Source organism: Nesoenas mayeri (assembly GCF_963082525.1).
Source record: "Nesoenas mayeri genome assembly, chromosome: 4".
NCBI lineage: Eukaryota > Metazoa > Chordata > Aves > Columbiformes > Columbidae > Nesoenas > Nesoenas mayeri.
Window position 1 is genome coordinate 32,388,436 of NC_137540.1, and position 14,577 is coordinate 32,403,012.

At 46.2% G+C, this 14,577-nt stretch overlaps 1 protein-coding gene across 1 annotated transcript in view; it reads right to left on the reverse strand.

The window, feature by feature from the left end:
* Positions 1–10,578, reverse strand: part of DCHS2 (dachsous cadherin-related 2) — a gene marked incomplete at both ends in the record, with an annotated part of 118,354 nt that extends 107,776 nt beyond the window's left edge. Inside the window, 3 exons of the mRNA XM_080343841.1 lie at positions 6,776–8,690; positions 8,846–8,978; positions 10,479–10,578. Of these exons, the coding sequence (XP_080199967.1) occupies positions 6,776–8,690; positions 8,846–8,978; positions 10,479–10,578 (2,148 nt within the window). The remainder of the gene's footprint in view (positions 1–6,775; positions 8,691–8,845; positions 8,979–10,478) is intronic.
* Between the last annotated feature and the right edge of the window lie 3,999 nt (positions 10,579–14,577).

The following is a 14,577-nucleotide window of genomic DNA, read 5'->3' on the forward strand; positions in this document are numbered from 1 at the left end:
AGCTGGACATTCAGTACGTGGGCGGGGGGTGAATTACCCCCAGAGATCTGTTTTTGTAGGTGTTGAATACCGAACGTTTAAGAGCAACTGCAAAGTAAAAGCAGCAAAAGTCAAAGGCTTCCACCTATCATTTCTCACATCCTTGCATTTTCAGGATCAGAGCTTCATACCTCTACAAAGCATCCATTTGGTGTTGGATGCTGGCACTGAAAGGACTGCATTAAGCAACAGACTCTCATTCTTATAAACATTTCAATTATTAAACTGAATAGGTTTCCTGTTGCTAAAACCTAGAAGGGCACCATAGCTAGAATCCTTAAGCAAAATATGTAGAAATACTATTAATTTAAAGTTACTTAAAAATAATGATGAAAGTAACATATTATGGTTTCTGATCTTTTTGGTTTTCTTTCATGCAACCAGCTCAGCACTGCAATCAGCAGACTACAACAGAGATTCAAAGAGACTTTTATTAACCTCCGAGCCCAGACCACCTACTTCTAAAGTTACATATTAATAGATTACAAAAAGTTGTGCATAGCCATAAAAAGTTATTTTATAGCCACAAAGCTATTATAATCTATTGAGAATCTACTAAATGGCTACTGGAGTACAAAGGGATATTTGTTGTGAATTTAGAAAAAAAGTAGTTGCTACAAAATCATATACCTAACACAAATGATGACATTAAATGGTTTCAGACCCAGTAAAATAATAATAATATTAATTGGATGAACAAATAAATAGTATTACATTGTAATTATAGCTTAAATGATAAATTTCATTATGGTTCAGTCTCGGGTTTGGTCTTCCTGTTGTCAGTTCTATTCGTTTTAAAACATAGTAGCATTCTAAGTCAACAAAGTAAGTATTTTCTGCAGCTGAGTTATTGAAATTGGCTGTAGTGAAGAGTAGACCTGGAAAGCTCAAGAAGCCAACAAAGGAACGGCCCAATCTCTTCTAGCTTCTTTTTGTCTTTCCTCTAACTAGGAAGAGCTGGACTTTACAGCTTTTTATAACTTATGTGAACCTAGTTTGCTGGCTTGATTTCTTGCTTCAGTGTGGACTAAATGACCCAGAACCAAAACCATCAGAGAAAGGACTGTCCTTTTACCTCCTTGCTTCAACATTCAGGGAAAGCAAGGAAGAAAAATGCAGTCTGCAGCAAATACAGCTACCTGTTCAGCAGCTCTATGACAGATTAGAGTCTCTAAGCTGCCACCCGTCACAGCAGGGATGCATCCTCCATGCCTTTTCTCCTCTTAGTTTTATTTTTTCTTTTGCAGAACACAGAGAAAAGATAGGAAAAGATGCATGTTAAAATGTCTTTTTTAGTACTCTCTTTTTCTGGAAGTACCTCTTAAAAATGTGTATATCAAGTAAAAATGAACAACTCTCAGGTATTCTAAGCACTTTTAAAAATCCTCAAAAACCATGTATCCTGCTTACATATATTATACAGATAAATTTTATTTTTTAAAACCCCACAGGTTTATTATTCCATAATTTCTGGTATACGTAGGTTAGCTTTAAGGGCTGTAAACAGAATCTTTCTTTGCTGTCATTGCATTTACAAACCTCCCACAATCTCAGCATCAGAAAGTCTGTTATTGTTAAATAAAAGGAAATGAGGAGCTCTAGCCAGTGAGTTAAAACAGCCTCCTTAATGGACCAGAAAAGTGCAAGTTGTCATAACAGTGGAATGCATATGGGTCTTTATCATTTGACAGACAACATATGGGGTTTTTTTCTCTTCCTCTGTTCTGCCAGAGATTACTCTAAAGCAAATAAACACATATTTTCTAATAAACCATAGAAGAAAATTAATATATAAAAAACCCTATTGACATGACTGTCACTAATTCATGAAAATTTATTTTCTCTTCAGGATGCAATTACAGGTAGGTAACTCATTATACCTTTCATAAGAATGCACGTGCGGTATAAAATGAATGATATTTGTGCCACAGACCTTACAAGCTACAGCATATGCCAGCAGTGGAAGCAAGTTTAACACACAAGCCCCAAACATATACAGAATGTACTACACCATTTAAAACAAAATAAATATCTTCATTAAGTTCAAATATGAGTTTAGCTGAAAGCTGCCACAGTCACCACATCTCTTTCTAACTATGGGCTATGCACAGCCCAATAAGGAAGAAATGCTCTTTCATGCAGGAGTCCCTGGAGGATATGAAACAGAACTGGGGCATTTCCACCCCATCACAGTAAAAGGTTCAACACAAGGAAAACTGGTGCCAAACTTATGTGTTGAATTATTTTTCTTTAGATCAAGTTTTAGCCCACTGAATGACAGAGACACAAATACAACATATTGCTGCTTCAGCTGTAAGACTGAAAATCCTGACAAACGTCTGGCAACTCCATACTATACTAATTTGGAGACATTGTACTAAAGAGAACTGTAACAATAAATATTGAGAAGCACTGCAATCACCTAAAGAAGCTTGAAAATAAAATTTGTGATCAGAATTAAACCTATGGTAGCAAGGCAGGTCTGTGGCAAAGCTTTATTGCTTAACTCATTCATAGGATCAAGAGAATGGCTCAGAAGAGAGATGCTTTGTCATGCTCCTCACTCCTAGGCCACAGAGGTGTAACCATCATAATGTGGATTTACCACTTAAAATTGGCAAGCTGACACCAAGGAGTGCACAACTAGGACATAATCATCACCATCACTCAACAGTCCACAGGCATTTGGAATCACATTAGTCCTTGAGAATGGGATGAAAAGTGTAGTAAGAAAAACAGGAGAAAACCTGAGGTGCTCACACTCTTTCCTCCATCTTATCTCCTTTCTAGGTCATGCTGAAGATCTTCAGGAAACCAATTCGTATTATGCTGAAAGTTCATATTAATACTGAGTAAGAAAGGTCACCCATAAGGGCAGTGACCACTCAGAAATGACATAAAGTACTTCTACCTGAAGAAACAGCAATGTCCATACATCTGCAAAAATCAAAGCATTACAAAAGCATCTGCTGACATCATATCACACAGAGCACTTCCGCTTCTTCCTCTTCTGTTACTGTGAATGGCATTGGTCTACTAATTTCTCTCCAACTCTGTTGACCGTTACCTCCGTGTGCCTTTATCTTTTTCAGTTTTACTTCTTTTTAATCATCCCATCAGTGAACCATAAATCTTAGTCTATAATGACGTGCAATAAACCAGAAGGTCAATATCCAAAAGGAGACAAAAATGTGATCAATGCTGTCAGTGTCTTTAAAGAGCTGCTCATGTGTTTCACTGCATACCTTTGCTATACTTTGTAATGTCCAATAACCCATTACTTTCCCATTGATTTTCCCTTTTCTTCATTTAGACTTCCCCTCATTCGTCTGCTCAGACTTCTGATCTCTACCTGTTATTTTCCATAGTGATGTAATTATTACATTGCCACATTTCTTTCCTATCTTAGCTGATGCAAACAAATTCCAGTTATTTTTCAGGATACGGATTCTCCCTCACTGCACAATCTTCATGGGAAGGAACAGACTTTTGTCAACACAGGAAAGGCCATACACATGCCTGGAATAAGGAAGTGTTTCCAGAAGCTGATGAAAACTCTGTGTCTCCTAAGTGCACACAGTTAATTCTTCTAACCAGTGAATTCTATAGAGTAGGAGAAACCATTAAAACACAGACATGTGCAAGGTGATCTGCGTCATAAATCTAACCCACAATACAGGCTAGATTTGTGGGGAGTAGAGGGTGAATGAAGATAACCTAAACTATAATCACATCAGGAGTAAAAGGTTTCCCAGAAGGAAAGAAATCTCCTACTATCAACACACAGTCAAGAACACAAGGGAATAAATTGCTCAGTACTGAATGGCTGGGCAGAGCTAAAAGCAAAGCACTAGGGCAGGAGGCTCTAGACACACAATCTATAAAGCAATGGTTCATCATCAGTCAGTCTCCAAGCACAGGTGAACAGATTTTGGTGAGGCACTACTGCAAGAGCTGCTCTGCTTGCAGGTTTAGCAGACTTTCGGCTACTATGATTGTGATACGAACATAAAACAGAGCACAAATGCCAGTCTCAGTGTGATAAACAACCACAGTCCTCTCTTACTGCCCCCCAGGTTGTGAAGCAGAGGAAGTTCAGTGACATGAGCTCTTCAGTGTCTTTGCTCATTTCCAGTTCTTCAGGAGCAGCAATAACACAGTCTGTGGTTACCTCCTTTCCATGCTACTCTTAAGTTCCAGAGCCCAGTTAGAGACAGGACTACAGACCCTGAAAAATCGCTTGGCAAGACCAAGAACTATTTTCTTCATTCTTATCACTGGCTGCAACTCCTGGAGCAACAAAAATTAAGCGACCTGCTTCTTCTGCTCATAATAGGTGCATAAAAGAAAAACAGGTGGGAAAAAAATTGGAAGAGTATAATTTTAAAAGGCAGCTGTGTTTAAAGCTTAAACCTATATGGGGGTTGGACTAGAAGACCTTAAAGGTCCTTTCCAACCCAAACTATTCTAGTAAGCCTACTATACAACACAGCATTAAACATGGACATCACTGTGATGATCCAGGATTGATCTGCACATAGAAACATCATGGGATGCTCATCTGCTATTCCTCCTACACATGCCTCTTGTGCCTCATTCTTATTCACCTCTGGCTTTAATATCCCAGATTTGATCATTCAGCCACAAGCACCTACTTTTTTCTTCTCTCTAAAAGAAGGGGATTATGGAAGCACAGTGACGCTTTCAAAATTCAGTACACCACAGATTATATTGACAGTACGTGACACCTTTAACAGGCTAGAAAGTCTGCGCTATTTAGTATGTCGAAACCTACAATTAAAAAAAATAAATAAATAAAACCACAAACACCCCTTATTTTCTTTAAAACAATTCCGGAATCCTTCAGGATGCTTCTATCTAATTAAATAAAAAAAAAAACAAAAACACGAAAAACGCTATTCACCGACTTCAGCTGCATCACCAGGCAGTGCCACTGCACTCCGACGGCTTCTGTCTGTCCCGCTGCATTTCAGCACCACGGACGCCGCCCTGAGGCCCCTCGCTATGCCTGGGAGAAGGTGAACTTTTAAAATCACCTTCTTAACTTTCTTCTGGGCTTTCCTGGAGCCACTGGTGTAGGATTTTTTTTTTGTTTTAGTTTTACCTCAGGGATGGAGGAAACAGAAATCACAGCGATTGGATTTTCTTTTCCGTTTGGGATATGAAATAAAAAGCTCTATGGGCTCAACTTTCCCAAACTTTTTATAAATTTATTTTATTAGACCTTCGTGAGCTTTTGTTTAAATAAATGACTCTTAGACCCAAAACACCATCAATGGCTCCTAATAAAATAAAATAAAATGACTGAGAAAACATATTGCAGCTCTTCCTAGGTCTCCTCTTTAAGCACAGTTTTCCCCCAAATTCATACAAGTTTCTGCCCAAAACCTGAAACATTTGTACCTCCACCTAGGATCAACTGCTGTGAACATACTACTGGTGGAAAAGACTTTGCTCAGTTCAAATGTATAAATCCTGTTATGTCCTTCCAAGCTAAAAGCAAAAAGGCTGTCTGGTAACTCCTGGCCTTGCAAAGCCTCGATTCAACCTCACTTGCAAAGACAAAAGGGGTTCTTGATGGAGAAGCTGAACACTTTTTCTATTAGCATTGATCAGTTTCTGTGAAGGCAGAGTGAATTGATTCTCTTCATCAGCAGAAAGCTCTGGAAATATTACAAAATCCCCAAAGCACTTTTCAGTTTCAGGCCCCTCTGTGTTACATCACCTGGCCTTCTCTCTGCTTTAGCGTGGGTCACACTTGCCCCCACAGATGGGTCTTACTGATTTAACCCTAAGGACCATCTCAAGTCCTCAAAAATATCACACGCAGTTTCACTCCCTCTAGGATGTCACACGGGCTGATAACATGATTCTCTCAGAGCTTCTGTGCTCATTATCCATGCTACAAGTTTTATGAGATAAGGAATATATTTTTAAGGGCACTTGTGAAGATTACAGTATTTACAAATGCGCTGATTAACTGAGCCCCACTGATTGCACTCTAGCATTCAATTGAAAGGGTAAATTGTGTCCAGTTCTGGGCCTCTCAGTTCAAAAAGGACAGGGAACTGCTGGAGAGGGTCCAGCACAGGGCAACAAAGATGATTAAGGGAGTGGAGCACCTCCCTTGTGAGGAAAGGCTGAGGGAGCTGGGTCTCTTTAGCTTGGAGGAGACTGAGGGGTGACCTGATTAATGTATATAAATGTGTAAAGAGTGAGTATCACGAGGGTGGAGCCAGGCTCTTCTCAGTGACCACCAATGATAAGACAAGGGGCAATGGGTATGAACTGGAACACAGGAGGTTCAATTGAAATTTGAGTAGAAACTTCTTCATAGTGAAGGTAACAGAGCACTGGAACAGGCTGCCCAGGGAGGCTGTGGAGTCTCCTACTCTGGAGACATTCAAAATCCGCCTGGACGCATTCCTGTGTAACCTCATCTAGGCGTTCCTGCTCCGGCAGGGGGATTGGACTACATGATCTTTTGAGGTCCCTTCCAATCCCTAACATTCTGGGATTCTGCGAAATAAGAGCGGCCACGCCATGAGCCGCTGTATTGCCGGGGAGCAGCCCAAAGGGCAGGGGGCTGACTCAGGGGCCTGTCCAGCGGCGCCGGCGCTCCTCGCCGAAGGCCCCGCCCGGGCCACCCACCCACCCGCCTCCCGCGGCCCAACGAGCGCACCGCCCGGGCGCCCGGGGCCGGGCCGCTCCTCACCTGCAGGGGGCAGCGGCCGGGCGGCGCGTGCTCGGGCGCGCGCCCGCGGTACACCGGCCGCTCGAAGCGAGGCTCGTTGTCGTTGGCGTCCTCCACGCGGACGGTCAAGCGGCAGGCGGTGGCGCGCGGCGGGCGCCCGCCGTCCCGCGCCACCACGCGCAGCTCCAGCGCCGCCTGCCGCTCCCGGTCCAGGCGGGCGCGCGTGCTGACGGCGCCGCTCCGCGCGTCGATGCGCAGCAGGGTCAGCGCGGCCGGTTCGCCCTCCAGCGCGTACCGCACCTCGGCGTTGGGCGACCCCGGCTCGTCGGCGTCGGAGGCGCTGAGGCGGAGCACGGCGGTGCCGGGGGAGGCGGCCTCGGAGACGGCGGCGCGGTAGTGGGGCTGCGGGAACGCGGGCGCCTCGTCGTTGAGGTCGGCGACGCGCAGCAGCAGCGGCTCCTCGGCGGAGAGCGGCGGCGCGCCGCCGTCCGTTGCCACCAGCCGCAGCTCGTAGAGGTCGCGGCTCTCACGGTCCAGCGGCCCCGCCACGCAGAGGAAGAAGACGCCGGCACCGGCACGCCGCAGGGCGAAGGCGCCGTCGCCGCCCAGCAGGGCCAGCGCGATGCCGCTGCCGCCCTCCGCACCCTCCGTCTCCTCGTCGGCATCCGAGACGGAGACGCGTGCCACGTAGTCGCCGGTTCGCGCCCCCTCGGAGATCTGCGGGCCGCCGGTCTCGGTGAGGTAGAGCAGGCGGATGACGGGGCGGTTGTCGTTCACGTCCAGCACGGCCACAGAGACGAGGGCGCTGGAGACCTCGGGCTGGGCGCCGCCGTCCCTTGCCTCCACGACCAGCCGGTGCAGGGCCCGCGCCTCGCGGTCCAGCGGGCGACGGAGGCGCAGGACGCCGCTGCGCTCCTCCACCGCGAAGTAGCCGTCGGGGTCGCTCTGCCGGCGGTTGATGGCGTAGCGCACCTCGCCGTTGGCGCCCAGGTCGGGGTCGGTGGCACGCAGGCGGCAGACGGCTGTGCCCGGCGGCGCGTCCTCCCGCAGCCGCGCCTGGTACTCGTCGCGGCTGAAGGCGGGCGCGTTGTCGTTCTCGTCCAGCACCCGCACTGACACCCGCAGGCGGCCGCGACGCCGCGGGCTGCCACCGTCCCACGCCTCCACCACCAACCGGTGCGCGTCTGCCCGCTCGCGGTCCAGTCGCCGCAGCAGCACCAGTTCCAGCGGCTCCGGCCTTCCGTAGCGCAGCTGGAAGAGTGGCGGCTCCCCCGCCGCGCCGCTCTCCTCCAGCAGCGCATAGCCCTGCGTGCCGAAGCAGCCGGCGTCGGGGTCGCGGGCGGCCGGGAGGCGGAAGGCGCTGCCGGGCGGGCTGAGCTCAGAGATGTTGAGCTGCAGGCAGTCCCGCGGGAAGCTTGGCGGGTGGTCGTTCACGTCGGTGACGGCGATGTCCACCTGAACCACTTCGCCGCGCAGCGTGGCCGCCGCGAAGCTGTAGCGTGCCCGCCGCTCCCGGTCCAGCCGCCGCGCCGTGCGGATGATGCCCGTCTCCGGCTGGACGTGGAAGTCCGCCAGGACCGCCGACTCGCCGCTCCCCTCCGACAGCAGGAAGCCCCCCGGCGGCTCCGCGCCCGCCGGCAGCCCCGCACGGATGTCCCCAACCAGTGTCTCGGCCGGCAGCCCCTCGTCCACCGACAGACTAAGGTTATATACCGCCGCCGAACCGCGGCCCGCCGCCCACAGCCACAGCGGCACCAGCAGCGCCAGCGCCCGCCCCATCGGGGGACCACCGCCGCCTCGCCCGCCCCGGCACCTGTCGCCCCGCAATGCTCCGCCGCTAAACGGGCATCGCGGGCAGCCTGCGCCGCTCCCCGCCGCCGCCGGGCAGGTGGCTTCGCCCCGCCGCCACGGGAGGAAATCGTGTATGCTGCCGGTGCTGGGAAGGACAAGGCTGTGCGAGGGGGCGGGGAGGGCGGCTCCCCCCGCCGCCACCGCCCCGCGCAGCCCCCGCCCCGCCGAGCCCCACCGCCCAGCGCAGCGCCGCCGCCTGCCCTCCCTGTGCCCGGGGGCTGGCGGCTCCCACGCGCTAACATGTCGCGCAGGGTCTGGAGAGCGTGACGCTGCTCTAGGGCCACGCTGAAGTTGGAGAGGTCTTTGCCGAAATTGATTCCTCGGGGAACCACCTGGCTTAGCTGCTGATGGGGGAAAGCGGCACAGGGATTGCCTGTGGACGCAGAGGCATGCCTCATGAAGAAGAATTTAAATGAGACAGAAATCTGTGAGGATAAACGGGTTTGCTCAATTCAGCAAGGATTTTTCTCACCTTAATATTCTGTTTCTCGTTTTCCATGGAAGAGCTTGCTGCTTATTCTAGCATTAGGTTAGCAAATAGTGCTCAGCATGGCAGGGAAGCATTTACCAGAAATAAGCTTTAAGTAGAAACTTCCATCAGCCTCGGCAAGACTCAGATTTTCTTCCTTTTTCACTTTCCTGACTCCCATTTCTAACTGGTACTGGTCTAAGGATGAATTAGTGTTTCTTCAGTGACACTGAGAATATACAGCATCATATAAATGCTAACTACCAACCATCCATCTTTCCATGGAAGTTAAGTACAATACTTCAACAGTCTCTTACTATTCCCACTGATCCTTTACCACACTTAATTTCACCTTTCTGGCAAGAATCTGGCAATCGGTCAGAGAAAAGTAAATTCATGCTAGGACAGACAAGTAAAATCAGGGCAAAGACAATAAAGTAGCAGGAGGAGTTACTGTAGCTCGGTCCTCTCCTCTGAAGGAGCACTTGGGAGGGCAGCTGTTTTGCTCTTTGCCACTCTTCCAAGTTGGGGAAGGACTACCCAAGTGGCAGAGCACTCATTCCCTGAGGAGGGGGGAAAAGCTGCTGTAACAGCCCTTGATTTATCCACACAGGAGAGGAGAAGGGGAAGAGAAGTATTTTTTATAACACTGTTTAGAACCTAATGGTTCCATACATGCAGGTAAGAGGGAGAATTAGGTTCTAAATTAAGTCTAGGGGTCATAGTGCACATGTGTGTCTGCATGCATGGGAGAGGAGACACACAAGATCATATCTGCTAGATCTGACTTGCCTTCTTATGTAGACAGACAAGACTGAGCAAAAGCTAGATTTTGTCAGATCTTATTAGACACATTCTGAGAAAGTCTCTGTATATTTATATACTGTGACAATTACAAGCATAGAAGCAAGAAGGAAACACTGAGGCCCTTGCCAGTTCCATTCATACACGTTGAGAAAACACATGGATCCTCCCCAAGTCACAGATGTTCAATATGGAAATGCCTGGATTCCACTGAATCACAACAAGTTTGGAAAAACAGCCATGTCTCATGCAGGCTATGCAGTCACTAAGAAAACATGTGAATCATGCTCAGTCAGGCATATTCACTGAAAAACAAAAACTAAATATTCACTAAACAAAACCTGCTGTCACCAAGGTCAGCCAGTACCTAAAGAATAAAGTTCTGTATTCAGATACAGCATGCATGAAGATAGCAAGGGGAAAAAGATGGACATAGTTATCTGTGGTTCTGGCAGTATTCATGTATTTTGTGAGACCAGGGCACTTGAGTAGTTTTATAACAAGTCATATAAAAGCACTGCCCAACTACAGCATATTTCCAGAAATACCACATCTTTAGGACACTACAGATGTTCTGTCTACTGTGAGCATGAGCTTTACCTTGAAAGTGTTCCTCCACCTTCTTCGTCTGCCTTCTCTGAGCATTTTCTTCTTTCCTCCATTCCCTTCTTAAGCTTTTTCCTTCACTCTCTTGTGCCATGTTCATGACCTCATTCCTTTTCTTACACAAATCACAAAAAGAAGTTTCTAAATCTTGAGGAGATGTTTGCTGTTTCCTGGGTGTATTTAGTTACCCTGCTGTTCCCTGTCTTCTCAGTGGCATGCTGACCTACAGGAAAAAGAGAAGTGGCATCACATAAGACATGGAGGAAAGCTGCCATGGTGACATCCTGAAGGAAGAAAGGGTGAAAACTCTTAGTGCCCTAGCTACCTCCTATGTCCTCAACAGGTCACTCTCATAGTGAAGACACTTGCCAGTTCCTCAAATCTCCCAAGCCTTATACTGTAAAAAGTGGACAGGAGCATAACCTTGTTTGAAGGCAAGAGATGCTATTTAGAGCATGCTAAATACCAGTGTGTTCCAGTTTAGAAGGGGTCGTCTGTTCGTGAGACAGTACGCTCAGATAGCAGTGATGGTTACTTCTCCAGCTGTTTTCCCATCTCTTTCCTGGAGGTGGCCGCCTCTGACTCTGGCAGGTGAAAAGCATGTGAATTCACTTTAAACCACTGAAGTTTCCAGCCATGCCTCTTCAGGCAGCCCTACCTGGCCATGGCTCTACTCCACTATACGCAGCAGTGAACTCTGGTGCTCCCAGAGCAGCTCCAAATGCCAATTAATCATTCTTGTAGCAGGGAAGCAACCTCCAGGAACTGAGCAAGGAAGAAAACCAGAAGGTGATAACTGTATCAGCTGTTCAAATTTAATCAGTCTGTATTTGTAAATCAGTATTTGCTGTGGTGTGATACCAGAGCACAAAAGATCACTGAAACAGAGTTATTGTTGCTACAACCATGAAGATCCATCATTATTAGAGTTAATTCTACCTACAAACATTGCCTTCCCCACACAACAGCTGTGGCAGCTTAAGATGTGACCCTCCCATGCTAAAGACATAGATGGCTGAGGTGGTAAAGCAGCATGACTATTTCCTTTTCTGCAGCTTGTTGGCTTACTACAAACCATCTTCGACAGCAGCAGTTTAAGCCAAACCAGCTGACTCGAGACTGATGCAGGGTGGGAGCACTACAGGATCAATTCCAGCCCTCATTTGATGGGCAGTAGCAGCCATCTGAGGGCAGAGAGTGCCTGAACTGCTCCAGACAGAGCCCAAGCAAATAAAAAAAAAAAAAAAAAATTAAAAAAAAAAAAAAAAAAAAAAGCCTGTCAATGAAGTTACATCCTGTGCTGTTTGAAGGCAATATGGTCTCAGCTGCTTGTTACTGCCTTTCAGCCAGCAGGCACCAGGCTTCCATTTCTGCCTACCAGGTGGTGTTCCTTGATCCTCTGGGGGTTTACTTTTAAGGACAAAGATTAGTTTAAGTAACATTGAAACAATTATTTCCATTAACCCCAGTGATTTTTTTTTTTCCTACACTGGATTAGAGAGATCCCATATAAATTAGCTTTCTGGCAAAACTGTGGGGTGAGGAAGCACTAATATCTTCAACTATTGCAGCTGGATCTAAGAAAGGATGTCTGTCTACAGCCTTACTGGCTGGGGTCACCATGGATATTCAGCCTGGAATACGTGGTATATGGAGAAAGTGTTAACTTTGCAGAGCATCAGGTGTTTCATTATTTATAGTTCCCCTGACACACGTATATTGATTTCAGCAACACCTCTTTGAAGGAGTGTCAGCTGCACAAAAGATTTGCTGGTGACCAAATGAAGGCTGGTCACAGTTACTGTAACAGAAAGCTATGTGTAGGAGCGGTTTCCTTATAAACATAGTGTAGTTAAGAATGATTTTTTTTCTGGTAGCCATTCCTTCACTTTTGATCACAAACTGATCTGCAGAACTTATTTTGCTGTGGCATAGATGCTTAGCTTTCACTGATGAAGAATAATTTTGTTGCCAGAATCTAACTGCAAGTAACGTACTTCAAAGGTAGGAAAGATTTTCACGCTGGTTTGAGAGCTATGAGGCTATGCTATTATTTCCTTGCTTTCACTTCAGATGTACCGCAATGCCTTCGCTCTGTCCATGGAGTGAGTGTTGCCACTGCCTTCTGTGGCCAATTATTTCAGAATCTGTCACTCAGATGTAACCAGCTAAGTAGGATTACCCAGATCAATATTCTCACATCAACTTTATTTCTAGTTCACTTATCTCACATGCTGTCATCCAGGCCTAATCTTGATGCTGTGTTTCCATCTTTCAGGTCTTCATTAATCTGTGGTGTCAATCCCATTCTGTTTCCAGTTGATGCCTTCCCAGCTGCAAACCCAAGCATCACATCACTTGTCAAGTTGATTGCTGTTAGCTGCCTCACAGGGAGTGGCTACATTCACCAAAAGCCTCCTCCTGACTAACCAGATGGAAAGTAGTGGTGTTGTGCACATTCTCCACCCCAGGATCGTGCAGAACCTCCATCCAGCTCAAATATGTTTGGATCTGCCTGGAAAATTTGAATGTGTTATTTTATCCACATTATATTAATCCCACTGTCCCCTGAAGGGTGAAGATACTTTTTGTTTCTGCATGATACATAACCAATCCTTTTTAATTAACAAAGTTTCTGGAAAATTGAAAAAAAAAATGAAAATAAATGTTAGTGGAATTAAATGAGATTCTGCTAGACAGGTGTTCCTTCAGATTTTTACACCCTATTCATTTTACATATAAGATTAGCCACAGATTTTGTTACTCTAGCATAGCACTAGGATTTATTCAGAAGTAAAAACCACTACTTTTGATTGCTGTTCACTTCCTCATGTCATTTTCAATATATCACAATTAATATATTATAAAGTTAGCTTTAAAGCAGAAGGAAGGCTTCTTTCTTTTTCTGCCTATTATTCTGACAAGCTGCTGCAGGCCTGAAGCAACCCCTTTAAGATGACCCAAAATAAACATGCAAGAGCTTTTTATTACATGAGTTTCATTTCACATAAAGATGTCTTTTGCCATCTGCTTGCCACTGCCAAATCCAGAGTTTAGTGGTCTCTCTAAAACTTGGAAGTGAGCTCTAGAAATCTTGATACAATATAATCCCAGGTCAGGTTTAATACTCCCTTGATGGAATACCTCCCTTGACTACTGTATTGAATTTTCCCAAAAAATGTGTGAGTTTATCCAGATTATCAATTTTTGTCACATGATAAGACATCACAACCTGCAATCAGATCCAGTAGTCAAATTCTGTGTAAGAAAGAAGAAAAAAAGACACAGAGTCAAGTAACAAAAAATGACTAAATCTTGTCATCTGTTGTTTTTATCTGAACTACACATAATACCAAAAGTATTCAGTGACTAAATGTAGTTCCAGGAGCTCTAAATCCACAGATAATCTTCATCTGGATGGAGCCTCTTAACTCATGGACATAAGTGCATCATAAGTTGTTCGACACCTATGCAAGACAATATCCTAGCATTTCCTACCCTTCCAAAATCCCTCTCTGAAGCCTTGAAAAGCAAGAGATGGCTGAGAGCAAGCAAAATGAAACCATTACAACCACATCTGAAGACATAAGAAGTCACCAAGCAGAGGATTGCTGTGAATTAGCTCTTCCCAGATTTCCCTTCCGGGATGTCAGGGAGCCGACGTTAAGGTTGGCTGACACTGTACACAGTGCCACTGGTGCCAGCAAGGCAAAATACAGTAGCTGGAAGTTAAAAGTCAACACAGTTCAAACTGCAAACAAGATGCAAATAGCAACAATGATTGCAACAGCATGCCACAGGATGGGATGCATTTTCTGTTGCTTGTGGTCTTTAAATCAGGGTTAGTCAGCAGATGTGTTCTATCTCAGCTACAAGTGACAGGGCTTGAGGCAGGAATTACCAAGTAAAACCAAGTCAGGCTAAATGATTAAAGTGTTCCTTTCTGGCTTTTACATCTATGAACATCAGTGAACATCAGCAGAAGAGCAGCCCACACAGTGTGCTGGAGATCTGGAAACCTGCTGCTATCACTTCATCAGTTGAAGTCCCTGCTGAGGACTCAGGCTTGTGGCACTGAGAGGAGACAGGGTCA